Genomic DNA, 26,059 nt, shown 5'->3' on the forward strand with positions numbered 1-26,059 from the left:
CAAAAGCCATCTGGTGTAAATAAATATATGCTAAGCTAATATTAGCTATATATAATATATCCCATTAATTATTAATCAATTTTATTTTTAGAAAACACTATAACGAAAAACAACCAATAAATTAAACTGGAGGACTGATTTTGAGCCCGATAATTAAGCAAAATGCCGTTTTTATTCGCAGTATTTTTTCCAAACACAACACTTACTAACACAAGGAAGTAAACATGAAAACTTTTCTTAGAAATTCGGAGTAATACTAAAACTTCCCTCCGGTCTTCCCCATCGGAACGTTAAAATGTTCCGTATCGTAATTCTAACGACTTTTTGGCATACATTCTTTTTCTTTTGACTTTTATGAGAAATGACGGTTCTCCTGCAGTCACATGTTGCAGGAATGGTCTTGAGGAGGGTTCTGTACGGAGTGGTGGTCCGGGGCGCCAGCAGGGTCACCCTGTGTGACAGCGAGGGTGGCCTGCTCCGGTAGGAGGCTTGGGTCGGTCAGGATGGACGTAGAGGTGCTCAGGAGACGGAGTGAACTCAGGACCACTGCAGGAAGTAAGGGGGCGGGGGAAAGGGGGTGCGTTATGCCCGATTGCCAACCTCAGTTGTCCAAGTTATTGGACAGCGTGACTCCATACTCACTGGGTCTTAGGGACGGCAGGGAACAGTGTTGGTCCAGCCAGGACAGAGTGGACTGGCACAGTTGCTCCACACTGGCGGTGGACACCATCCCATTATAGGACTCAAAGAGGGGCTCGATGATGATGCTGAACTGATACCCAGTTGAGGACAAGACAGACACTCTATTTCTGGTAGCTCAGGGGTCTCAAACGCGCGGCCCAAATGTGGCCCGCAGGACACTAGTTTGAGGCCCCCGCCTTGATATGAAAGTTTAATGTTAGTGCAGCCCGCGCAAGTTTGATATGGATGCTGTATGGTATCATGTACCCAGAAAAAATTATTACGTTTGATTCATGTTCATGTTAAAGGTTAAATAACTGTTAATAGTTATCCTCCCTATCCGTGTGGAAGTGGTAAGTTTTTGGCTATTTAAGTTTAAAGGGAATAACTTGAAGGCTACCGTTTAGGTCGCTAGCTCTCTAGTTTGCGAGTTAGCATGTGTCTCAAGACCCTGCAGTTGCGCAATATGTTGTAAATAAAAAGAGTATAAATGTGACTATAGTCGTGTTTTGTCATGTCTACAGGGCTCTAATAATGCTTTGTTCATTTTAATCTGGAAAAAATAATTTGTCTACCCACTAACTATATGTGGTTTCTTGAGTTTTTATTATTTGCCGTTTCATTATTATTATTATATTTATTTATTACTGATTGATTGATTTTCTTTATTCTTGATTTGTTTATTTTTCATCTTATTTTGTGTAGAAAAATAAAAATTAAGATATTTGAGAACAGTGGAATGTTTTATCAGAGCTTTTCTTGTAGAAAATCGGAACCAAAGCAAAGTTTATTCTTTTTTTTTTTAATAAATGCGTTGTTTTTTTTTGAAAACCTGATGCGGCCCAGCCACGCTCAGACCCTAGCTCCAGTGGCCCCCAGTTAAATTGAGTTTGAGACCCCTGGTCTAGGGCCTGCGAAAGGCAGCAGCTGTACCATTGCACTACATTTTACATTCTACATTACATTACATTTTAGCTTGCCCTGGCAGCGACAGTGGGCCGTGTTAGGGACTATGACACCCGTTGTGAGATCATTGAAACCTGAAATAAAACCCTGCTGTTGTGCCAGTCGAGTCTGGTGCTTGTGTGTCACCGGCCATTACAGTAACATTACTGACACCGAATGACCAGTGTAGTTTTTCCTAAACAAAAGACCGCATTAAACCCTGAATGTTAGCATTAGCCAATGTCATACTCAAAATACTCAGAATTCTGCATTTGATGAAATCATGATGACCCCGCCCACTCAGGAAAGGATACAATCCAGAACTTCCAGTTTTGCAGAGTCTGCGCCTGGACGTACTCACGGAACTTTTGCCTCATGTGGTCGAAGCGCTGCCGTGTGATGGGAACGCCGGTGGCCGGGAGCTGCTGCTGGCAGGAACTGCAAGGGAGACCAGAGAGTCAAGAGACGGAGATATGGCATCTGTTCATCAACAGGGTTTACTTTGGAGGAAAAAAAAAGACTCCGCATACTTGATGGCAGAGTTGAGAAGTTGGATCTCATCTCGGAGTCGCTGCGCCTCCTCGTGCAGGAGAGCCCTCTCCTGCTGCATCTTGCCGATGTACTCTGCGGTCTTCTGCAGCGTGGTGGCTTTGCTGATCTGAACCGACAGATGCTGGATTTCAACCCGACTCCTCACACACTCGTTTCATTCCACCCGTCCTTTCACCCTACCTTCACGCTCGGCTGAGAGCTGAGCGTCGTGACGAGGTTATGCAAAGTGTCAAATCCCAGTTTGATATTGAAACGCCTCTTCTGCTCAGCGGAGATGTGAGTGATCCTCCTGGTCTCCGTTTGCTGCACAAAACACGGCACTGAAACGCATCCGCACACGGGATCATCGTACGACTGAGAAGTATGTCCTCACCTTACTTGAGTCCATTTTTCCATATCCACAATCCGGAGTAGAGGCTTTGTCTAAAGGAACGGGGGTTGATGACTGGCCCGGATATGCTGGGAAATCAACTAGGAGAGAATAAACAACCGTGACAAGGTCAAGGTCAATGTCAAATCTTATTTTACATTTACATGACGACAAACATTATTTTAGTACAAAATAAAATAAAATTATTTTGGAAAATTAGGTTAGAAGATTATGGGAATAAAGTGAAAATCTGATGGGAATAAAATTATAATGTATTTAAAAAAAGAACATTTACAAAGTTTATTTGGGTTGAAAATATTTAGAAAATGTAAAAAAAAAATTTGCAAAAATGGCAAGAAAAGAGCACATTCTAAATATATAATTTCACAAGAAAACTAAACCAAAAAACCAGCAAAAATGTGAAAAATTAATTTTTGTACAAGAATAAAGTCAAAAGATTGAGAGGAAAAGTTGGCATTTTCACAAAAATAATGTAATTTTAGGAAAGTTGAAATATTGATGCCGCTTATCCTCATTAGTCTTAGGGCGAGAGGCGGGGTACACCCTGGACTGGTGGCCAGCCAATCACAGGGCACATATAGACAAACAACCATTCACACTCACATTCATACCTATGGCAATTTGGAGTCGCTAATTAACCCAGCATGTTTTTGGAATGTGGGAGGAAACCGGAGTGCACGGGGAGAACATGCAAACTCCACACAGAGATGACAGAGGGTGGAATTGAACTCTGGGTGAGGTCTGCGCGCCAACCACTCGACCACCGTGCAGCCCTTTCTGTCATATCTCAAAGTTCATCCTTTGGTTCTTACCTGTGAACCTGCTCCTCTCGGTGTCATGGAGCCGAACGGGTGACAGTTTCTCGGTCTTGGGAATGAGAAGGGCCGTGCTGGTGTGTGCGGCGTCATGAGCGAGCAGGGCGGAGCCTCCGGAGGTTCTCCCGTGCGTTCCGCTGTGTCCCTCGGCTGAACTGTGGTTGTGCAACGGCATCAAGAGCGGGATCCCCGGATGCCAGCTGCTTCCATGCTGCAGCTGAGATAAAGCCCCGCCTCCGGAGGGAGCCTGGGGGATTAAAGTGGACTAGGTCTGATCCAGATTTGAACTCCGGTACGTCGTGACTCACCATTATGAATACAATTATTATCATACAGTATGCCATTTTGTTCATGAATGGACATCATTTCCACTGAAGCAAACTCATATTGATTGACAGGTGTAATTCTGAACAATTTAAGGCGTGTTTACCAAAGAGCTGGGAGATGATGACTTCTGACCTTTGACTGTCACATGACCAGTTTCAAATCCAACAGATGGCTTCCCTGTAAGCACAAACCAACACAATTTAGTAACGTGGTGTGTGGTTGGGGGGGTGGGGGGAGGGGGGGTTCAAACACAAGCCCAATGTCACCTGTGGAGAGAAGCTTCGCCAGGCAGCTAGTGGGCGCCGTGCCAGCGGACAACGGATAAGACGGCCCCTCGGGATGACCAAGCGCCCTCACTCCGCCTCTCTTTTGCTTGTGCTTCCCTCTCACGTCCGGAGACGCCACTTGTCCAGGAGCCGGGAAGCAGCTGCCGGATGCTGCGTGGAGCGGATCGGACACAAACTGGCATGGCTGGGCGTACGTGCCCCCCGGATGAGGGAAACCTTGGACCTGCTGCTGCGTACTCCCCACTGTGGAGGCGGTGTGAGTGATGACGGTCGGGGTCCCCCCGGCGGTGGTTGTGTGGTAGCCAAACTTGTGGCACGCGAGCGGGTAGAAGAAAGGGACGGCTGTGGAGACCACGTGGTCCACGGTGGTGGCGGTGGTGGTGAACTGCGGCGAAATGAGGGGATCGGCGTATGAGTGGGGTCCGTAGGGCATACTGGATGAGTGGTATCCATCACATTCCTGGCTCAGTGGGGTCCTCTCCCTTTCCGTGTTAGATGTTGAGGCCTGAGCCAAATCGGCCTGCAAAACAAAAAAAAAGACAACATGGCGGTCATTTATCTGCCAGCGTACAGTAGAGCGTTCATCAAGTGGCTACTTGAGAAGGCTGGGTGTCACCGAGGAGATGAGGAGCCGAGTGTATGGCCGGAACGGGGGCAAAGGAACTCTCAAAATAGCCCGAGTCCGCAAAACCGGGTGTCTGCTCACACGGTTGGCCTCGATGGTTCATGAAGATATCTGCGAAAAGAAGGACATCAGCGCCATAGCGACCATGTTTTTGATCCTCACTTGTCATTTTGCGACTCGGACTCGAGTCACAATTCTGATGACTTTGGACTTGACCGTATCATCAACGACTTCCAAAGACCTGACTTGGATTGTGGTGTAATGACTTTAAAATAGTCATTTTTAGTCATTTTTATAATTTTAAAATTATATTATACATTATCTTTTAATTAAGTTTTGTCAAAATATTGAAAAACCATGAGGATGAACCTCATTATGGAGTACAATATATTTATTATGCGACATGTTCAGCTTCATACACAAACTTCAATGTATGGCCATTCGTACATGTCCAATACAATGCAAAGCAGGTCTACACTACACGATAAGCGGCATAGAAAATGGGGGCATGGATGGAGGTCCACACTACCAAATTACGAGTATTAAAGCCACGCTGGAAAAAAAAAAACAAAAGCTGAGATTTTAAGAATAAAGTCGTAATTTTATGAGGAAAAAAGTGAAAAAAGTAAAAAAAAAGGACAAAAATTCAAAATACAAAAGTCGCCCCTTTCCATAGCTGTTATGACTGAGCATTAAAATAATCTGAGATTTCAAAAAAAAAAAAAGTGGTATATTTACGAGAATAAAATGGTAAAAGTACAAGAATTAAGAGAATAAAAGGCCTACATTTACAAAATAAAACTGGTAACTTTATGTCACAGGCATTGCCTGGGACAGCTAAGAAAAGGGGGTACTTTTGTGACCTTTGGTCTTGGGCATGTGGAGTGGGCGGGGAAAAGGAAGGGGAACCAGGAAGGACTTGACATGCTAAATGCTAGTCCTAAATGCTAAATGAGCAACTGCTCTGTTTTGCTGCCACGTTATAAATAAAAGTTTCCTTCCTTCCTGAAGATCTAAGCTCTCCTGAATGTCCAACCCCCCAACACACACCCCCATACGGCGCCCCACACCAACACAGACATATTGCATCAACATGTTGGGTGGGTTGTAGTGGCTGCCTTAGCAACTACTGCAATCCCCCCCCCCCAGAGTCGTGACCTACATTGGATGAAGCAATAGTTCTCTGACTCTGTCAGGCCAGTAAACACACACGCTGTACAAGTACAGCCATCCCACTTTTATGGGGGTCTTTATTAAAGGGGATCTATTATGCTCATTTTTCGGCCCTTTGTATTGAGTTGTGGACTCCTATAGAGCAGCTACACATAATAACCAGCACTGAGCTTTCAACATCTTCCAGAATCTGCACCTATTCCAGCTGTATTTCTTCGGATTTTTAATTTATTCCACCCCCGCCCCGCCTCCAGTCACGACCACTCCGCTGTGGTTGGTCACACTCCCGAGTGCTTAGGAAGACTTCCGGTGTTGTGCCGCTAGCTGATAACCCAACATTGATCATAAATAGCTATTTATGTCTTTAAATGTACGCTTTTAACATACAGCCATGTGTTGGATCCCCAACTGGTTAACATGTAAAGTTAACCCACCTCCACTCGGGTCATGTGTACCTGGTATATCCATGAAATCGTCCAGGTTGGGCTGCAGAGGCGTCAGGCCCGGCTGAATCATGTCCGCATTGGTAGTGTAAGCTGTAAAAAAACATAATAAATGAAGCATAAACACAAATTTAAAAAATGGGGCCTGTTTAGTAAACCGAGGAAAAAAATACTAACCAGAGCGGATGCTAACCAAGGTTCCACTGTACATTAAGAACCCAGCTGGACTCATGCAGTGTACTAATAACGACACAAGAAACGCTAAACAGGGAACGTACGCAAACCGAGGCAAAACATGCTAACCGGGGTGGATGCTAACCAAGGTTCCACTGTACATTAAGAACCCAGCTGGACTCATGCAGTGTACTAATAACGCCACAAGAAACGATAACCATGGAATGTACACAAACCGAGGCAAAAAATGCTAACCAGAACGGATGCTAACCAAGGTTCCGCTGTACATTAAGAACCCACATTTAGCTGTATTATCACATTTATAAATGATAACCAACTTAGAGTAAATAAGATGTTTTCTATAGAAAAAAATACATAAAAATGATGCACAGTGCACAGTGATGGACTGTATTAAAAGACCGCTACGCTACCACTTACTGTTTTGCTCACTGGCCCAGGGACACGGCTTTTGCGTCATTGTGAACAGGGTGTCGGAGATGTCGGACAGGAGGTAGTCCAAGTCAAACATGTGCGTGTCCGCAGGGGTCGCCTCCGGTTCTGGATACATCTGACTGGACCATTTATCCAGCTTTTCCTGGCAGATTTGGCCCTGGAGGAGATTGGACAGAGATGTAAACAATAGGCCGAGTTCTGGCCTGGACAACTGCAGCATGATACATATAGAGTGTTTGAATATAAAGTAGTACATTCTGACATATTGAGGTGTTCGCATTAAGATGCCCGAGATATACTGGTCCGACTTTAACCGAAATATATGCACTTTCCACAAGTATTCATGTTTTTTTGGTTAATGTCCAAAATTTTAGCCACAATTCTTACTTTTATATTTATTATTATTATATTATACCCTATACCTTTATTGGCAGACATCTTTCCTTGGTGTGCAGTGTACTCATCACACCACAAGAAACGATAACCATGGAATGTACGCAAACCGAGGCAAAACATGCTAACCGGGGCGGACGCTAACCAAGGTTCCGCTGTACATTAAGAACCCAGCTGGACTCATGCAGTGTACTAATAACACCACAAGAATCGCTAACCAGGGAATGTACGCAAACCGAGGCAAAACATGCAAACCGGGGCGGATGCTAACCAAGGTTCCCACTGTACATTAAGAACCCTGCTGGACTCATGCAGTGTACTCATAACGCCACAAGAAACGCTTACCAGGGAATGTACGCAAACCGAGGCAAAACATGCAAACCGGAGCGGATGCTAACCAAGGTTCCACTGTACATTAAGAACCCAGCTGGACTCATGCAGTGTACTAATAATGCCACAAGAATCGCTAACCAGGGAATGTACGCAAACCGAGGCAAAACATGCAAACCGGGGCGGACGCTAACCAAGGTTCCGCTGTACATTAAGAACCCAGCTGGACCCATGCAGTGTACTCATAATGCCACAAGAAACGCTAACCAGGGAATGTACGCAAACCGAGGCAAAACATGCAAACCGGAGCAGATGCTAACCAAGGTTCCGCTGTACATTAAGAACCCAGCTGGACTCATGCAGTGTACTCATAACGCCACAAGAAACGCCAACCAGGGAATGTACACAAACCGAGGCAAAACATGCAAACCGGGGCGGACGCTAACCAAGGTTCTGCTGTACTGCAACTAGTGCTCAGTTAGATCCGTGCAAATGAACAGCCAAATAGTCTACAGGACCTACGTACCTGTCTTCCAAAGCCAGAGGAATTGAGTATAAATCCAGAGGAAACGCTCCAGAAGGAAACTTCCTGCTGCTCAAGATGGTTTGTTTCATTCTGATCAGTCTGAGGTCTCATTTATAGGGAAGCCCGGCGTGGACCACAACCTGTTTTGATTACGTATTTCCTGTTGTAATTTGTTTTTTTTTTGCCTCTTGATTTGCTGTCATTGAAAGACCGTGTGTGTGTGTCACATGACATACTGTTGAAAAGTACAAACCCCAATCATTATGTTGTTCATTTATCTTGACGTCTCACCATTTCTATAACAAGGACAGTCCTTTGTCCCTGACCTGATTCTGGCAGTCATCCTCACATGCGCATGAAGGGGGCGAAGGACTAAGACCCCCCCCCATCAACGCAAACTGTCAGCTCACTGAAGAGAGGAAAATAGCTAACTTGCAATTTCCGATTCCGCCCAGCCTTTTTTTGAGGGATGCCCTGCTTTCTTTCTTAGACGTACGAGTTGATGTCGTTGAACTGCAGTTCACATGCTTGTTGAAGATGCACGTTATTGTCCTGTCTATCATATCGGTAGATTAACATCAACATTCAATTGAAATGGACAGCGATTTGTTTATACAGTATGTTTTTGGAATGTGGGAGGAAACTGGAGTACCCGGAGAAAATTCACGCATGCACGGGGAGAACATGCAAACTCCACACAGAGATGGCCGAGGGTGGAATTGAACCCTGGTCTCCTAGCTGTGAGGTCTGCACGCTAACCCCTCGACCGCCATGCCGCCCTAATATAATCAATAACATAGCATAAAGTGATAGGTCATTCAATCCAACCAATGAATGGCAATAATTTTCTGTCGTTATTAGAGCCCTCACGACATGAAATAACATCCCTATAGTTACATTCATTCATTCATTTTCTACCACTTTTTCCTCACGAGGGTTGCAGGGGGTGCTGGAGCCTATCCCAGCTGTCTTTGGCCGAGACAGCTGGGGTACACCCTGAGGCGGGGTACACCCTGGACTAGTCGCCAGCCAATCACAGGGCACATATAGACAAACAACCATTCACACTCACATTCATACCTATGGACAATTTGGAGACGCCAATCGACCTACCATGTTTTTGGAATGTGGGAGGAAACCGGAGTACCCGGAGAAAACCCACGCATGCACGGGGAGAACATGCAAACTCCACACAGAGATGGCCGAGGGTGGAATTGAACCCTGGTCTCCTAGCTGTGAGGTCTGCGCGCTAATCACTCGACTGGCATGTATTTTCTCACATGCAATTGTACTGTCTGTCAAACATTTGCTGCATTTCTGGAAATGCTGCACACTCACATTCATACCTATGGACAATTTGGAGTCGGCAATCAACCTAGCATGTTTTTGGAATGTGGGAGGAAACCGGAGTACCCGGAGAAAACCCACGTATGCTCGGGGAGAACATGCAAACTCCACACAGAGGGTGGAATTGAACCCTGGTCTCCTAGCTGTGAGGTCTGGGCGCTAACCACTCGAACATTGTGCCGCCCTAATATAATCAATAGATAGTACAATGTGATAGTGTTATTCAATCCAACCAATGAATAGCAATAATTTTCTGTAGTTATTAGAGCCCTCTCGACATGAAATAACACCCCTATAGTTACATTTACACTAAAATTACTTAATATAGTAGAAAAAATAAGACTTGTGTTGCGGTGCTGGGGGAGCTGAGTGAGAAAAGGACAGGAAGGAATTGAGTTTTAGCTCGCCGCAACAGACGGGATTATTGATTATTGTACATCTTGATTGCATTGAGAAAGGAGCATAAAGGTAAAATGATAGAAACGTGGTTGCAATCTAAAAAACTAAGATAAGATAAGACTTTGGGAAGACGGGTACGTTTGTAGTGACCTTTGACCTACAAGCCGCAACCGTTTCTTTTATAGTCATTATCGCGATTTTACCGACACAAACGGGCGGCAGTGGAAGCGGCGGATCAGGTCGGTGTGCTTTCAGAGGGCACGTTTCCCAACTTGAACACCATGATGCTTTCAGTTTCTGTCCTCATCGCCTTTCTTCTGCGTCTCTTTTCTTTCCTTTCTCCATCTTTTGATTGCTCCTGCAAGTGGCGTCACCGCCGAACGTGCAGCTCCTCTTTTTTTTTTTTTTTTATTACCCTCCCGTGAAAGCTCCACAGGAAGTAGGTCAGATGTGATTAAATGACATTAAATTCTAGCGCTATTTCACGCAAAATAAAGAGGAGGTCTGAAGAAGCGCGGGGGGGGGGGGGTATTGTAGCTGCCGCCAATCGACATGCGTCACCTGCCCACATGTTGGGGCCACGTATGACGCAAGTCCTTCCGTGTTTTGATTACTTCTTTTTCGCAGTCGCCGCTTTCTCCGGTTCGCCGACGGAGTGAATCAACAGGACACAAACACTTGATAGGCGACCTAAACGGTAGCCTTCAAGTTATTTCCTTTAAACTTAAATAGCCAAAACCTTACCGCTTCCACACGGATAGGGAGGATAACTATTAACAGTTATTTAGCCTTTAACATGAACATTAATCAAACGTAATAATTTTTTCTGGGTACATGATACCATACAGCATCCATATCAAACTTGCGCGGGCCGCACTAACATTAAACTTTCATATCAAGGCGGGGGCCTCAAACTAGTGTCCTGCGGGCCACATTTGGCCCGTGGGCCGCATGTTTGAGACCCCTGTTATATGGTCACAATTTGGGGGAATTGGTGTAACTGTATATGAAAAATTCCACCTGTATAAATGAAACTTACTCCAGTCTTCGGTTAGCATGATCGCTAAAATGACGCTAAAAACACCCCTGGCCCCCTTTGCACCGTTCCCTTAAGCAACACATTTACTGTAAAACACATGGCTTATTTACTCTAATTATGTCAACTATAATAGGTAATACAAATGTAGGGGTGTTATGTCATGTCGAGAGGGCTCTAATAACATTAAAATCTGCATTTTAGACCGTAAACAGGTATAAGAATATTCCATTTAATATAGTTGAATGCTATTTGGCAGAAATTCATGATGGTGGTCGGATCTGGAGACAATTAGCCGTGATGAACGAGGGACGACTAATATTTTTGGATGCCTGGAACACATTAATTGGATTTACGTGATTTCTTATAGGAAAAATCGATGTTGGAGTTTGTGTTGGACCTTTTGGAACAGATTCATGGTGCCTATGATGGGAATAATATTACCTGGAATGAACAACTAAGAAATTGTGTTTCATAATAAAATGAAATAGTAACTCTCTCTCTTTAGGTGTGACCAATGTTAGCATAAAATAATGTGTTGTCATACCTCTTGCAGCATTGATAAAATGCCATCCTTCTCTTTCCGAAGCTGCAAGGGAGAAAACATGAGGAGACCACATGAAGCTGGAATAGACGTTAAAAAATAAAAAATGAGAGGAAGACAGGAAGACTTACTCTCTTCTTGTAATATATCCTCCACTTGTGATACTCGTTGATGACCACTTCAATCCGTCGCTTCCAGTAGCTGCCCTCTAAGACAATCGCCTGTTTGGATGAAACAAAACAAGTACGTAGATCACTTCCAAAGCATGTTGGGAGTAAAAAACAAAACAAAACAATGGTAATGAACAGGGGCGTCACTAGGTTCTGAGGTCAAGGGGGCTTAGCCCCCTGGAGATGCACAGGTTATGAATGAATGTAGTAGACATTCCAAAAAATCCCAAAAAACAAATAAGGAACAAGAACCGGGATATAAATAAAAAATCTCTAATTATTTTAGGGGGGCTAAAGCCCCGCTAAAATAGGCCTAATGACGCCACTGGTAATGACTCACCTCAGGCTTTCTGAAAAAAAAATCTATGAAAAAATTTTAAAATAAATTTTAAAAATATAAATAAAAAAATTAATAAAAAATCTCTATTTTAGGGGGGTAAGCCCCGCTAAAATAGGCCTAATGACGCCACTGGTAATGACTCACCTCAGGCTTTCTGTGTGCATCTGCCTCCGATCCCTCCAACGGGGTGACGAAGCCGCACACCGGGTTCTTCCTCTTCTCCACGTCTACACACAGTACCACACAATGTTGGCTTTGGCCGCCTTCAAAAGTTCTTTAGCGATGCAAGGACTCACACTGGATGAACCAAGCTCTCCAGATGGCATTGTTTAGACGGATCTTGTCCCTCCACAGCAACCGCAGACCCTTAAAAGACTTCCACTTGGGAGAAACTATCTTGCCACTACAGGGACAAAAAAAAGCAAGAAATTTTGTTGCATTTTTGTTTTTCAACAATGGACTCTAAACTGGAGTCTAAACCATTTTTCAAAAGACCAGCCCTCCAGTATCGGCCATTTTAAACGATTTTGACTGAAAAAACAGAAAAAAGACGGCCGTTAGTAAGCAACAATAGAATATACAATAGGTACGTTTCAGGAAAATATCAGCTCCCAACTAAAAAAAAGGGAGAAAAACATTTTTTTTTCATTCCAAGCAAACTTTGACACAAACATGTTTTGCTTTTGTGACAGCTGAAATATCTAAACGATACCAATATAAACAAAAAGGCTTATTTTCCATCAAAATAACTACTTATTTATAAATATGACACCCTAAACATTGACAACGAAACTCTGTGTGTGGACGAGTTTACCAATAGCACTTCTGCCACCTTGTGGCCGTTTTTATGGCTTAAAAGTGCTCTGAAATGAAATGCATTAGTAAAAACGTAAAAGACGTATCAATATGTCGCATTCACGATGACAAAAACGTCTTTGTGTTAAATGAGGTAAGAAGGAAATAAATGATGACAGCGGAACACCAGCCTTTGTTGAAAAGCTGTCCCGAATTTGACTAATTGGACGCCATCTTGCTAATTGAGCTCTTGTTTTCCTGACTCCATCTGCTTTAACGGGGGTCGAGAGTGGATCTCATCGTGTGTTGCTGGGAAGCTGAGTCGGGGGAAACACACTCAACAAAATAAAGATAGCCATTTGCTACCATTTGGAGGAAAGCGCTTTTATGGAAAATACGCATGTCAGCAAAACCAAACCAAAAACAACAGATCCTAACCTGTAGGCCAATTTACTGTTTGTCTCGCCAGGACAAGACACACAAAACAAACCCTAACAACCAAAGAAAAAACAGAGGAACACCATTTTAGTACCGTCTGTGCGTTACCTCAGTTACAATCCAATATTTCCTGTGCAGCCGACTAGAATCAAAGTCCAGTTTATAGTCAAGTTTCCAACCTGTTGCACAAGAGACCAGCACACACAAAAAAATCCTCTTCCAAACAGAACCAGACTGAATCCTCATGTCATCAATTGAGTCAAAGGCAAAACCCGCGAGGTTTGAACGATTCGTTTACGACTGGCGCATCTCTACAACATAGACTTGCTTCAATTCTATCGCTTTTACAAACTTCATGCTTTTAATGTGTACATGCTTTTTAGTATCGCACTTCTTTGCCCGAGAATGATAACGTTTTAATTCAAAATGAAGAAAATCACTGAGAAAAGAAAGGCAGTATTGGATATCGTTAGCTTATGCACCAGGACTGTGAAACATCCATATAGAGGAAGTGCAATACAATGAACGGATCGTGTTAATGAATAAATACTAAATAAAGTTATTTGAAGTAATGTAAACGTGTCGAGCAAGAAAATGGGCACAGTTTACCAAAGGAAAAACCCACCTGTAGGCCAGAGACATGCACTCAAACAAGCGTGTGAGCGTGGGGTCGATGCTCAGGCTGCGGGCGCTGAGCGGCCCGTAGCGGTACGTCTGGCACCAGGTCCGGTTAACCGTGTCAAAGTCGTACCCGGGACACCCTGCGCCTCTCCTCCCGCGCGGAGCTGCGTCGCTGTGGGGTGACGACACCATGAAGTGTCCGCTGTGGATGACCTGCGTGTAGGGGTAAGGCCCGTAGGCCAGCCCGCTGACGGGCGTCCAAAGGTGTTCCACCTCCGGCTCGGACTCGGAAGAGTCGCGGTGGTCGCTCCTGGAGAGCGGACCGAGTCTGCTTTTAGTCGCCATGGCGCGGTTTGTGGCTGCGTGGTCAAGCTAGGAAGGGACCTGCTCTTCCTTGCTCCTCCTCCCCCTGAAAGAGAGTGCGGTCACCGGTTAGTGGGCACCAAGTCGACCGCGTTGGTCCATGTGTGAGTGAAAGGTTGTGTAACTCAATTCTGTCAACTTCCATGGTGTTAAAGTCCTTAAGGAACCAGAGATGCTAATGATTAATAGACCTAATTAACATCCAGGGGCGGAACTAGGGGCGGATGTAAACCCTGAATGTGAATGTTTGCTACTTTCAGTTTATTTTAATGAAATAAATTGCATTCTAATCATATTTATTAATTTATTTAAATGTAAGTATTTAATACAAATATTTCATCTTAACTTAAAATATTGGATTTTATTTCTGATCATTTGGATGTTGTTTAATAACTAACTTGTAGCCTGTAACGTTAATTTATAACAAATTTAAATAAAAATTAAATAAATTAATTAATTTAATTTTTATTTAATTAATTAAATTAATTTAAATTAAATTGTGAAACCTCAAAATTCGAAGCACAAAGTGGCATGGAATGACTGTACACAATATAAATGACTTAATCCACTTTTTAAAAAAAAATTAAAAAAATTTATAAAATTTATAACAAATTAGTAATTGTAACTGAAGCTCATTTTAATACTTAAGAGCCTGGCGTCTGAGACCTCGGAGTCGCAGTAAGATACAGTTCTCACCTTGGCTCACCTTGATGCACAGCTCCAGCTCCGGAACCAGTCCTCGTGAGTTGGGGATGGACTCTTCCACTTGGGCGCTGTGCATGTATGCTGTCCTCCCTTAGAACCCCCTTCCATCCCGAATAGGGGTTCGAACATTAAAGAGCCAATTGTTAACTCGGTTCTGTAAATCTGACAGATGCAACAATGGGACATCTAAATTTTAAAAAAAAGGGATAACTGCTATTATCAAAGCATTTTATTGCACATTTGTTTCTCTGATCAAGCTGTGGCGTGGTGCTCTGTATGCCTCGTTGACAAAATAACTTATTATTTGGAAGTAATAATGTGGTCATCGGTTTGAGAGTCGAACACTGCCAAAACTAGAAGAGAGCCAAAAGCGCTAGCATTGATGTGAACCACAAAAGTAGACCCATTTAAACATTGCCAGCATGTGTAATCTAAATAACGCAACGACTGCCGACGTGGTTCACCTGCTCCTAAGTCTTCCTCAAGAGGGGGGCTATGACGGACGCCTGTCTCTTCTGTAAATACATTAGTCACATTTAACAAAGGTTTTGAGATCTTCCAGGAATTTGATGTACTCTTGATGCTCGATGGCGGTGCTCAGCTCTATCAGTTCGTCAGCAAAGGTGTTGTCGACTCCCCGGTCGGCCAGAAAGTCCATCATATGGTCATAAAGGTCCTGGAAGCAGACAACTAAAACTGTTACATGTGTTTTTGTTTTTTGTTATTGATGATTTTGTGGCCCCACACTGACACTAAAAGGTACTTAGATGTTTTTATAAACACAAACACCCAATCCCAAGAACGTATTTAGACTATTTTTTGTGTGTCAGAGGCAAAAAGAAGTCATGAGGAACCTCCCCATTAATGCATTTGATAACTTTTCAACATATGGCGAATGTGCGATAACCCGGGTTCCACTTGTGTCAAAACTCACATCATTCAGAGAGTCTTTTGTTAATGTGTAACTGGTCTCTTTCCAATCTTCTTCACCCTCTGGCTGGAAGCTGACCTCGCATATACCAAAGATGTCGCTCTCCTCTCCTTCATGTCCCACCTGGAAACAGCAGCTCACATTTTACCTGCTGCCACCGTGCATGTTGTATGAAATGTAACACGTATGAATCTTGCATGTATGTGCGCTACCTCATCTTGCAGGAACTGGCAGTCGATCACCAGGCTGTGTTTCGCAGCCTGTTTTGTTACTTCAACGACAAAGTTGGGTGTTGACAAAATTTCCACCTGTGACGAGAATAAGAACGGTATTTTTCACAAAAAATTACAACATAATGAAGGTATGACTTCTGTTACCTCCTCTTCTGACTTCTGCTGTCCTTGGTGTTCCTCTTCTGCAAAGTTGGGAAGGATGCTGTTGTTGACATTGAAGGTGACGGTGATTCTAGAGAAGAAAAAGAGGAGACGAGTACATCAGCGGTGCAGAGATTCGCTGAATAAAACGACGAAAGTCTTACTTTTCTGCAGCAGCGTGCTTAATTAGTTGCGCCTCAGTGCCCTCCAAAGTCAGTTGCCAACCTCCTGACATCTTCGGTAAGGTTTCACTTTTCTTGAGCTTTTTCTCCTCTTTGATTTCATCAAAAAGAAATTGCCCAAATGCTTTGTCACCTGTAGTAAAAAAATGAAAATAAAAGGGATGGAGGTTATTTGACTTTTTCTTGGCTGTTGAAGCTCCAAAAACAAAAAAGACCTTAACTTATCAATTAAATTGCCATATCAGAATACGCTATTCTGCCCACTAGTGTACACATTTAGCATTATTCAAGGTGAACGCTAACAAGGTATCGCTAGCATTAGCAGTCAGTCACTTAATTGGTTCCATGTGTATTTAAGCTAACATAACCTCCGTATAATCATTTACTCAAATGGCAATGTTAACGATAAACTCTCTAGTTTCACCAGTAACCTACAGCTGCCAAACATTACATTTACCTTCCGTATGCAGCCCACCGCATCCACACGACGCCGAAGGATTCAACACTTTGGAAGTGAACAATTTCGGTCTGTACCCCGACGCTCCGCTGCCATTCATCATCCAGAGGGACCGGGTGAAGGGTCTGGCAGTGGCCGAGCTCGGTGAGCACAGTGTCGGGCATCTGAGCGGAAGAGCCCGTGCTGTGGATGTAGTGGCGGTTGGAGGGCGAAAAGCGGCCGCCGCCGCACGGACGACTGACTTAAGCATGACAATGGAGAATAATAATAGAAAAAAAAACGTTTAACGACAGAGGAGATTATTTTTTACAGTGCCGAAATCACCGGCTCGCTGTGCTAACACTGGAGGCGGATACTAGTACAGCACACGTGCCGAAGGACACATTGACCTGTCGTAACTATGACCTTTACGCCGGAAGTAATATGTCATTGAGCGGCCTTTGAATAATTAAATAAAAATATAAAGCACGTATAAATTACATTTTACTGTACACACATGTATATTAGTTTACTATTACTATTACTATTTGAGTAATTTTCCATCCTCACTACGGCTATTTTTCTTTTTTCTCCTCCGCCCCTCCCTCCACCAAACACGATGGGATTTTTAATCACGCCAATTAAAATCGTTCAGGATGACACACAAACTTACAGAGCCCCTGGGGGGACATGTAGGAAAAATATAGATAACATATACAGATAACATATTTTAGCAGGATGAAGCAAAGCTTCATTAAGCATTAAAAACATTGTACTTCCGCTACTTCCGCATTCAGAGCGGATGTTTGCGTTGAACTTTCAAATTAAGAGCAGCACATTGTCTTATTTTCTTACGACTACTTATTTACCAGACAAGCCGTGCGTCACATAGTTTTGCGAGATTACGCAAAACAAGTCATTGTGTTCTGTCGCAAAAGTTTGGCAAGCTCTTGCAAAAATGAGTCTTCCTTTATTTAATAATAAATTAGTTTTGTGTATGTATAATGATGCATAATTCATTTTCAATGGGATTTTTTTTAATTTGGGGAAAAATTTAAAGTCACGGAAAAGTCATTGAATTTACAACTGATTGTTGTGGGGTCATTGCTACCCCTCACCGTGCGAAGAATAAAATGATGAAAAGCGGTGTCGAATTCTATCAGTGTATTACCACAATTAAAATACATGCATATGTGGCTTTCATAGGGTCTGAAAAACCTGATATATATATATATACACTGTACAATCCTGAGTCTAGTGTACAAAAACACAAAAGATGCTTCTCATTGACATTCTACAAAGTGCAAAAGACCTGAGTAGTCAGATCATTGTTCACAATCTACGTGCATTGCTTACATCGGTTGAACCTGGAGGTTTTTCAAGCTAAACGCAGACAATAGCAAAAAGGTAGAATTTGATGACATTCCCATGCTTCTTTTACCGTTTAGAAAAGGTGTAAAAAAAAAAAAAAAAAGGCATGCACAAGTGCGTGCTGATGTGGACAGATATAAAAGGAAGTGTCTGTTTGAAATGCAAGAACATACACAACTCACAACAAGGTATGGAAATTTGGTTTTCCGGCAAAATTTCAGGATGAAGCTAAAAATCCTTTACATGTGAACTTACTTGGACCTTCTTGTGAACGCATGTCCAAGGTTTCCTTCCTTTCTGCTGCTCCGTCACAAGGAGCTGAAGGGCACAATTCACAAAAAAGTATCGAAACACTGAACATTTCACTTTTTCTGAGTTGTGTAACTGACTTGTCTGGAAGTACTCTACAGCCACAGCCTAGAGAAGATCTTGTACGTTTGTCTAAAGCAGGGGGGTCCCAACATTTTCCAGTGAGGGCCACATAGTGTAAATTGCATTAGTATAAACTTCTATCTTTGTGTGGAAGTGGGAGGGAGTGCAATCCATCGCCATCGCTAAATAAGCCGTGGTAGTCCTTCATATCCGCTTAGCTCTTGGTGAGATGCAGTTTCCGTCCGAAGTACTCCGGCGCGGCGTCGAGCAGCCAATCGGCGTCGACGAGACACAAGTCCCTCATGTAGCAGCGTGAGGTGTGCAGCAGCTCGTTGAAGACCACGTACGCCGGCTTGGCCTGGAAGAGGACCGAGGAAGGGTGGATGGCCACCGACTGGTGAGCGTCCAGGGCTAAATAGCTGCCGTCGGGTTGAAGCTCCGCCGCGTTGATGAACATCCCGTGGGCGAGGCACTGGCGGACCTTCCCTGTGTCGGCGCCGCATGACTCCAGCTTGAGATTCAGCTGATGGAGCAAGGAGAACGGAATTCATTAGAATTCGATCTTCTGTATTGTTAATTCATTCAATAACCAAGACGACCAATAACGTACAGATATGAGAGGCAAAAAGAGATGATGACTGTGTTGTACCTTAAGGCAGATTTCTCGGAGTTGAGCTTGGACCTCTTTCACCAGCCCCATGTTCCTGCTGTTGACAAAGTTTTCCCGACACCATTCCTTTAAAAAAGAAACGCAGCTCGAGGAAGGTCGTCTGATATCTACCATAGCTTATTACAAGCCATCTTCCTCACCTTATTTCCGCTGACTTTCTTGAACGCTCTGTAGATGTTGAGGAGTGTCATGTGATCCCCTTCACTGGACGTGAACTTCTTTCGCACGGCCAGCACTTCCTCTCGCCGTGCCGGGGGGTTATAGAGCACGGTGTCCACAGACAGCAGAGACACGATGCTGAGAATCTCCTCTGAGCAGGAATAGCTGGGGGACAGCAGGATGGTCTACCAGGAGAGCGGAAGTAGACGTTATATATATATATTTCCAGAAAAAACTGCATCTCAGTTTTGCGATATTGGTTTAAAAATTAAAAAAGGACATATTTTTAGGACAAATTTTATTTAAAATTGTCCAAATATCTTAACTTTCTTCAGTCATCTTTGTAAAATTATTATTATTTTCTTTATTAATAACAATAATAATAATAATAATATTAATAATAATTAAAAGTTGTCATGTTTTAAATATTGTAGGAGTAAATAATAATAATTATTATTATTTATTTAATTTAGGAATAAATAATAATCATTATTATTATTATTAATAATCATAAAATAGTTTTCATGTTTTATTTATTTATTAATAATAATAATTATTATTTATTCCTACAATATTTAAAACATGACAACTTGTCATGAAAAAGTTGTCATGTTTTAAATATTGTAGGAGTAAATAATAATAATTATTATTATTAATAATAATTATAAGTTTTCATGTTTTAAATATTGTAGGAGTAAATAATTATAATAATTATTATTATTATTAATATTAAAGTTGTCATGTTTTAAATATTTTATAATTATTAATAATAATAATAATTAGTATTATTTACTCCTACAATATTTAAAACATGACAACTTGTCATGAAAAAGTTGTCATGTTTTAAATATTGTAGGAGTAAATAATAATAATTATTATTATTATTAATAATTATAAAATAGTTTTCATGTTTTAAATATTGTAGGAGCAAATAATAATAATTATTATTATTATTTACTCATACAATATTTAAAACATGTTTTAAATATTGTATGAGTAAATAATAAATAAATAATAATAATAACAATTATTATTATTTATTCCTACAATATTTAAAACATGACAACTTTTTCCCAAACTTAATTTTACTAAAATTACATTATTCTTCCTCATATTTCAATTAAAAAGTTTCTCATTTTTATATTGAATATTTGATGATATTATAGTAAAACTGCTGCAGGCCGCACGTTGGACACTCCTCGGAGTACTACCTTGGCGTATCTTGGCTCTAGAGGGAAATTGGACATCCTCTTTCCCAAAGCGGTGAGAAGAACGTGCCCCTCGTTTCTTTCCACGGCCCCCAGCAGCTCTAAATGCTCCACGGCTGAGCGAATGGCCTCTGTGGTACAGCAGAGACATCATGGATGTCAGCGGATGGAGGAATGCTCTGCGGTTTGTGACCTGTTGCGTCTTACCTGGCGAGGGCTTGGACATGAAATCAAAATTGAGGACATCTTGAATCCCTAACGCCATCAGCTGTAGCATCACGCTGGCTAAGTTGCACCTGCAAAGGCAGCAGAAGGGGAATTCAGACTTTATACGTTTTTATACACCGGTACTTAAAAAAATAATAATAATAATAATCACCACCTCTGAATCTCGGGCACAGTCATGGGGATGAGGTTGTCAAATTCCTGCTCAGTGTAAAGACGATAGCAAAATCCTGAGTCCTCCCTGCCAGAACGGCCTGCTCGCTGCCATGCCTGCGCTTTAGAAACCCGCTGCACTGCCAGGACCTCCAAGCCGCTGTCTGGAAAAAAACGTATTAGCTTCAACAATTAGACAATTACCAACAATTCGGCAAATCCAACACAAACATTTAATGCTCACATCGAGATTTTGTGATACTAAAATGTAAGCTGGAAGACTTTGCATGAAAGGCAGCGGTTTTCTATTTATTTACACCATCAATTCACGTTTTGGCCACAGTGGGGCAGCAAAACTAACAAAAAAAACTTTTAATGACAAAAAAAACGTCCACAAGGTGGCAGCAGGGCATTTCATAAGAGCTCTGCATGCATGTTTCCCATTGAAATAAATATACATGCTCAGCAGCAACCAGGAAGGCGAAAAGGCATATCGTTGTGTTGCGTTCACAAACACACGCACACACATTATCTTACCAGGATTGAAACGTTTGGCCTTCACCATGCCTGTGTCGATAACGTATTTGATCCCGGATATTGTAACCGACGTCTCTGCTATGTTAGTCGACAAGATCACCTTCCGACAACCCTGGAAAAAAGCGGAAAGAGAAGAATTGACTCTAAAATGATAAGAAGCAATGTGAAAATAAACGCATCATCGTTTGGACCCATTCTTACCTTCGGAGCTGCCTGAAAGACCCGCAGCTGCTGGGTTGGGGGCAAGGACGCGTACAGCGGGACGACCACCATGGGTCCACAGCTGTCTGGCAGATGCTTGGCAATGTCTCGGCACGTCCTGGCAAGGGCTTCGATCTCCTCCTGGCCCGTCATGAAGACGAGGATGTCATGTGATGGGGGCGCTTCCTGTGCAACGACAGTCTCATGACCACCACTTTCAAGAACACATAACGTACACACTACGTGTGTCACTAGTGTGTACTAAATTAGTGTGTCACTAAAATGAGCAGATTACTCATATTCTAGTCTTATATATTCTTATATTCTGTTCTTTTCATGGGTCAACACAAAAGAAACGCCGCTTTGATATGATGTACAGCTTGGATAGCAGTGGAAATTTACTGCTATGTTTCCTCCTGGAGGTCATGTGACCTGTTTGTGTTACAAGGCCTTAGGTGTGAATGGGTAGCTGGTGTGTTAAATTTGGTGTTGTCACTCTCAAACTTGGCTGACATTATATATATTAATTTAAAAAATACTTAAAATATGAATTTATATATATATTATATACATATTTTTATTATATTTTTTAAATATGAAAAATAATTTTATTACTGGGCTGTATGGTTTCCTCCCACATTCCAAAAACATGCTAGGTTTTTACTAGCATGTGGTGACTCCAAATTGTCCATAGGTATGAATGTGAGTGTGAATGGTTGTTTGTCTATATGTGCCCTGTGATTGGCTGGCCACCAGTCCAGGGTGTACCCCGCCTCTCGTCCCAAGACAGCTGGGATAGGCTCCAGCGTCCCTTGTGAGGATAAGCGGTAGAAAATGAATGAATATGCCAACTTGCTACTAAAATGATGTTATTTTTTCTGCTAATATAACCCCAGATGTCCCCGCGGCCGCCCTTTGGACACCCCTGGTTGGTGCTATAAAAAGATCCTGAAACTGCAATAATTATTTTCTTAGTTATTAACATGAATGGGCCAAATTAACATGAACCAGTTTGGTCTGCAATATATCTCCTTGTGCATAAAACATAAAGATAATAAGCAAGCTTTCATGGATGACTCAGGGAATTAAATAATATTCAGAAATCAGAGGATTTTTCAATGAAAAAAACAACATTAATGGAATACACAATAGTAGTTAATTAATGCTATTCAGCCTGTGTACCATTTTAAATCCGGTTTATGCTTTTCTTTCCACAGAGAGCAGATATTGAAGACTACCTGATGTATCTGGAACACGGTGACAAGAGCAGCTTGCAGATAGTCGGACTGAGGCTGCTTGGTGTAGAAGATCTGAATGGGGTGTTGTCTGCCTTCCAGGTACAGCACAGGTGACTTGTTGAAGTATTCAGAGAACAGGTCCACATCCATCGTGGCCGACATCACGATGACCTGAGCACATCAAACAGGAGAAAAACTGTTGGAGGCAAGAAACTGAGCTAAAGGAAATATAGGAATTAAGGCCTCTTACCTTCAGAGGAATCTTATCAAGTTCTCTGCGCCTGCGTTGCGCTGTTTTAACCACTCCAAAGAGTACATCAGTGTGCACTGTGCGCTCGTGAGCTTCATCCAGGATGACTACGGTGTAGCGCAGCAGTAAGGGGTCACCAATGGCCTCACGCAGAAGCATGCCGTCCGTCATGAACTTCAGCTTGGTCTCGGGGGATGTGACATCCTCAAAGCGCACCGAGTAACCCACCTGGCAACACGTTATGGAACAATATCAGCCAACAAATAGGACGACTTATGAATTTAAGGCACTGATTACTGGTGAGGGATGGATGTTTGCTGGCTGAGAATAAATCAAATTTGTCCAAAATGGCATTTTATTTATTGTTAAAAAATTGTGGGAAAAATCAAGAAATTAAAGACATTAATAATTGTAATTCCAATACCGCCACATACATTTAAAATTCAGTGGCTTCACTCCATCACAGCCTTTCAAGAACGTATTCATGAATGAATCAACACTGTTCCGTGGTTGAATATTCATATTTATATATGCATGTTATTATATCTACTATACTAGGTAATATATGTGTAAAGGTGACCATACGGGTGTTATTTCACGTCTCGAGGGCTGTAACAATATTAAAAATCATATTTAGAAGGTTGTAAACAGCTTTTCTATGGTCTAACTCCAAAATGTCCCATTTAAAAATAATCAATCCTAGTTCGCAGCCATTCCTTATCACCATGGGGTCTGAAATCAATGAACAAAGCATTGATTAATGTAGCCGTATTTTCATTTTGCGAACTCGCGACGCAAGACAGAATTGCAGAAAAAGGGTCCATTCCGCTGACGTACCAGCTTGCCAAGCTGCGTCCTCTTCTCCTCGGCCACCCTTCCTGCCAGCGAGATAGCGGCCACTCGGCGGGGCTGAGTGATTGCAACTAGGCCCTGCCGTCCGATCCCAGCCTCGTACAGGAACTGGGGAATCTGCGTGGTCTTCCCTGAGCCCGTCTCGCCTGGCAAAAGAAGTTGGTCCAGTCAAAAACATGTCACGTAAAATATTACACATGAAAAGATGACAGAAAGATGTTATGCTTTCATGTATGGTGGATGAAGAGACCATACTGGTAAAAGTATACTGGTTCAACAACTGGTTTTTATGGTTTAAATGAGGTACAATACACCAGGTACAATAATAACCAAAATAACAACACAAGTTACTGTGCAGACGGCTCTAATAATATTTAAAAGGGGATCTATTGTGCCAATTTTCCCACCCTTTGTATTGAGTTATTGTCTCCTATAGAGCAGCTACACACAATAACCCGCACAGAACACTTTTTAGATCTTCCAGAATCTGCACCTATTGTTGTGCTTCCTGCCAAAACGGTTTGTTTTAATTGAATCCATCCAAGGCCCGCCTATGGGTATGCCCACTCCGCTGTGATTGGTCACATGCCCAAAGTGCTGGCTAACTATGAACCATATAAGGAAGCCTGCCCCTCTGTGACATCACAAAGGAATGGTTTTACCACGCCTTTTCAAACAGAGCGTTTTGAGCCTTCCCAAACTTGTTTTAGGACTCACTTCCAAATGTGCAAACCTCATTATATGAAACTTTGTTGTGGTTTAATACAAGAATATAACATTTTAACTACATTTATTGGTCATAAAAGTGGAAAAAGCATAATAGATCCCCTAAAAAAAGATTGTAGACGGAAATATTTCATTTATAAAAGAATACTACTTTGAGGGATTGTAAATATGGGACAATTACGTCTATACTGATACTTTTTACTTTTGAGGATTCTTCAATAATTTGATAGTAATGCAATATAGGATGCTCATGTTTATGACATGATGGAATTAAACTAAACCAGTTAGCTCAAATCAAAACATTTCTTCTTAGCCCTGAGCTAACGAAGCGTGCCGTCCGTGACTTTACCAATGAGGATGGCATTATGGAGCTGTCTCAGTTGGCTCACAAGCTGAGTCCTGGCTTGGTAAATAGGAAGTTGTTTCCTTTGGACTTCAATCGGTGTGATGGCTTTTGCCTTCCCGGGCAGCAGCATGCCAGGTTTCTGCTTGTCGAGGCGGAAGAAAACGGACGCCGGCTTAAATTTTTTAGCCGGAGGATGATCGGGATCATAGGGCATGATCTCGAAGAGAAGCTTTCCTGAGAGCACAAGCTGTCTTCTGTATGCGGTTGTTTTGCTAACGCTAAAAAAAAATGGCCCACGAGGTAAAAATCGTCGCAAGTGTTTGACGTCATACAGAAAGTAGGGCACCCTCAATTCGGACTGCCAGGTTTATCTCACGGTCAGCGATAAATATTCTGCGTTAACAAATGCAACCATGTGCAGTTTCGCCACGGTTAGATAAATATTTGTATGAAAAACTTTATAAAATATGTATATCACTGTGGTTTGGATACCGAGTAAGCCTTTCCCAACTGTCTTCGGGCGGCAGGTGCGGCACACCCTGGTTTTGTCACGAGCCAATCACAACGCACAAATATATAAACAACCGTTGGACACACCTATGGACAGTTTGGAACCGAGGCGTCCAAACTTCTTCCACCGAAGGCTGCATACTGAAAATGAAAGAATGTGGGTGGGAGGTGGGGTAAATTGATATTTCTATATATTTTTTTATTTAGATTTGATTAAAAAATCCTTATCCTTATTTAAAGGCAATGTTTTGTTTTATTATTAGTTATTCATGTAAAATGTCAGCTTTTTCTCTTTAGATTTTGCCTTTTCGCTCATTTTTTTCTTGGTGTTTTGGTTAAAAAAATGTATTTCTACAATGGCCGCCGGCCAATAAAAAAATAAGCTGCCAAAGGTCAACAAAGGTCATACTTTGGACACCCCTGGTTTAGAATCTCCAATCAACCT

The 26,059-nt window shown here is 42.3% G+C and overlaps 3 protein-coding genes across 5 annotated transcripts; all 3 read right to left on the bottom strand.

Annotated features, from left to right (window-relative positions):
- Positions 1 to 124: 124 nt before the first annotated feature.
- On the bottom strand, positions 125 to 14,311 carry LOC131138654 (carbohydrate-responsive element-binding protein). Of its 3 annotated transcripts, XM_058087767.1 has the most exons (18): positions 14,190 to 14,277; positions 13,810 to 14,115; positions 12,248 to 12,354; positions 12,096 to 12,178; positions 11,573 to 11,662; positions 11,445 to 11,486; positions 6,852 to 7,023; positions 6,252 to 6,332; positions 4,595 to 4,734; positions 3,978 to 4,518; positions 3,815 to 3,888; positions 3,382 to 3,631; positions 2,552 to 2,649; positions 2,359 to 2,481; positions 2,157 to 2,284; positions 1,941 to 2,064; positions 643 to 772; positions 126 to 546 (listed from the first exon to the last, which is right to left on the bottom strand). In XM_058087767.1, exons 2-18 carry the CDS (start codon positions 13,995 to 13,997, stop codon positions 380 to 382), a joined length of 2,538 nt encoding a protein of 845 aa, XP_057943750.1. In that variant the 5' UTR covers positions 13,998 to 14,115; positions 14,190 to 14,277; the 3' UTR covers positions 126 to 379. The 3 variants fall into 3 exon arrangements, with proteins under 3 accessions (XP_057943749.1, XP_057943750.1, XP_057943751.1); XM_058087766.1 differs by having other exon boundaries at positions 125 to 546; positions 13,810 to 14,311; XM_058087768.1 differs by lacking the exons at positions 13,810 to 14,115; positions 14,190 to 14,277 and adding an exon at positions 13,293 to 13,456 and having other exon boundaries at positions 12,250 to 12,354.
- Positions 14,312 to 15,095: 784 nt separating this feature from the next.
- c1qbp (complement component 1, q subcomponent binding protein) lies at positions 15,096 to 17,240 on the bottom strand. Its single transcript, XM_058087785.1, has 6 exons — positions 16,818 to 17,240; positions 16,343 to 16,493; positions 16,182 to 16,269; positions 16,017 to 16,112; positions 15,808 to 15,927; positions 15,096 to 15,549 (listed from the first exon to the last, which is right to left on the bottom strand). Exons 1-6 carry the CDS (start codon positions 17,065 to 17,067, stop codon positions 15,400 to 15,402), a joined length of 855 nt encoding a protein of 284 aa, XP_057943768.1. The 5' UTR covers positions 17,068 to 17,240; the 3' UTR covers positions 15,096 to 15,399.
- Positions 17,241 to 17,812: 572 nt separating this feature from the next.
- On the bottom strand, positions 17,813 to 25,434 carry dhx33 (DEAH (Asp-Glu-Ala-His) box polypeptide 33). The gene is made up of 12 exons (XM_058087772.1): positions 25,108 to 25,434; positions 24,018 to 24,178; positions 23,181 to 23,408; positions 22,931 to 23,101; positions 21,693 to 21,878; positions 21,492 to 21,603; positions 20,959 to 21,118; positions 20,784 to 20,872; positions 20,580 to 20,707; positions 19,350 to 19,553; positions 19,189 to 19,275; positions 17,813 to 19,062 (listed from the first exon to the last, which is right to left on the bottom strand). The coding sequence occupies exons 1-12, from the start codon at positions 25,316 to 25,318 to the stop codon at positions 18,754 to 18,756; spliced, it is 2,046 nt and encodes a 681-aa protein (XP_057943755.1). The 5' UTR covers positions 25,319 to 25,434; the 3' UTR covers positions 17,813 to 18,753.
- Positions 25,435 to 26,059: the final 625 nt, after the last annotated feature.

The sequence above is a fragment of the Doryrhamphus excisus genome, chromosome 11 (genome assembly GCF_030265055.1).
Source record: "Doryrhamphus excisus isolate RoL2022-K1 chromosome 11, RoL_Dexc_1.0, whole genome shotgun sequence".
Classification (NCBI taxonomy): domain Eukaryota; kingdom Metazoa; phylum Chordata; class Actinopteri; order Syngnathiformes; family Syngnathidae; genus Doryrhamphus; species Doryrhamphus excisus.

Coding starts and splice junctions, on each gene's coding strand:
- LOC131138654 (XM_058087766.1), bottom strand. CDS start 14,150: ATGGCGACTAAAAGCAGACTCGGTCCGCTCTCCAGGAGCGACCACCGC. Junction 3,632..3,814: donor CATCATCTCCCAGCTCTTTG/GTAAACACGCCT, acceptor TTAATCCCCCAG/GCTCCCTCCGGAGGCGGGGC. Junction 547..642: donor CCTGCCGTCCCTAAGACCCA/GTGAGTATGGAG, acceptor TACTTCCTGCAG/TGGTCCTGAGTTCACTCCGT.
- c1qbp (XM_058087785.1), bottom strand. CDS start 17,067: ATGCTTAAGTCAGTCGTCCGTGCGGCGGCGGCCGCTTTTCGCCCTCCA. Junction 16,494..16,817: donor CGGTGGGCTGCATACGGAAG/GTAAATGTAATG, acceptor TTTTTACTACAG/GTGACAAAGCATTTGGGCAA. Junction 15,928..16,016: donor GCCAGTTCCTGCAAGATGAG/GTAGCGCACATA, acceptor TGCTGTTTCCAG/GTGGGACATGAAGGAGAGGA.
- dhx33 (XM_058087772.1), bottom strand. CDS start 25,318: ATGCCCTATGATCCCGATCATCCTCCGGCTAAAAAATTTAAGCCGGCG. Junction 20,708..20,783: donor CATGTCCAAGCCCTCGCCAG/GTAAGACGCAAC, acceptor GCTGTACCACAG/AGGCCATTCGCTCAGCCGTG. Junction 19,063..19,188: donor TCCGAGAAATCTGCCTTAAG/GTACAACACAGT, acceptor TTGCTCCATCAG/CTGAATCTCAAGCTGGAGTC.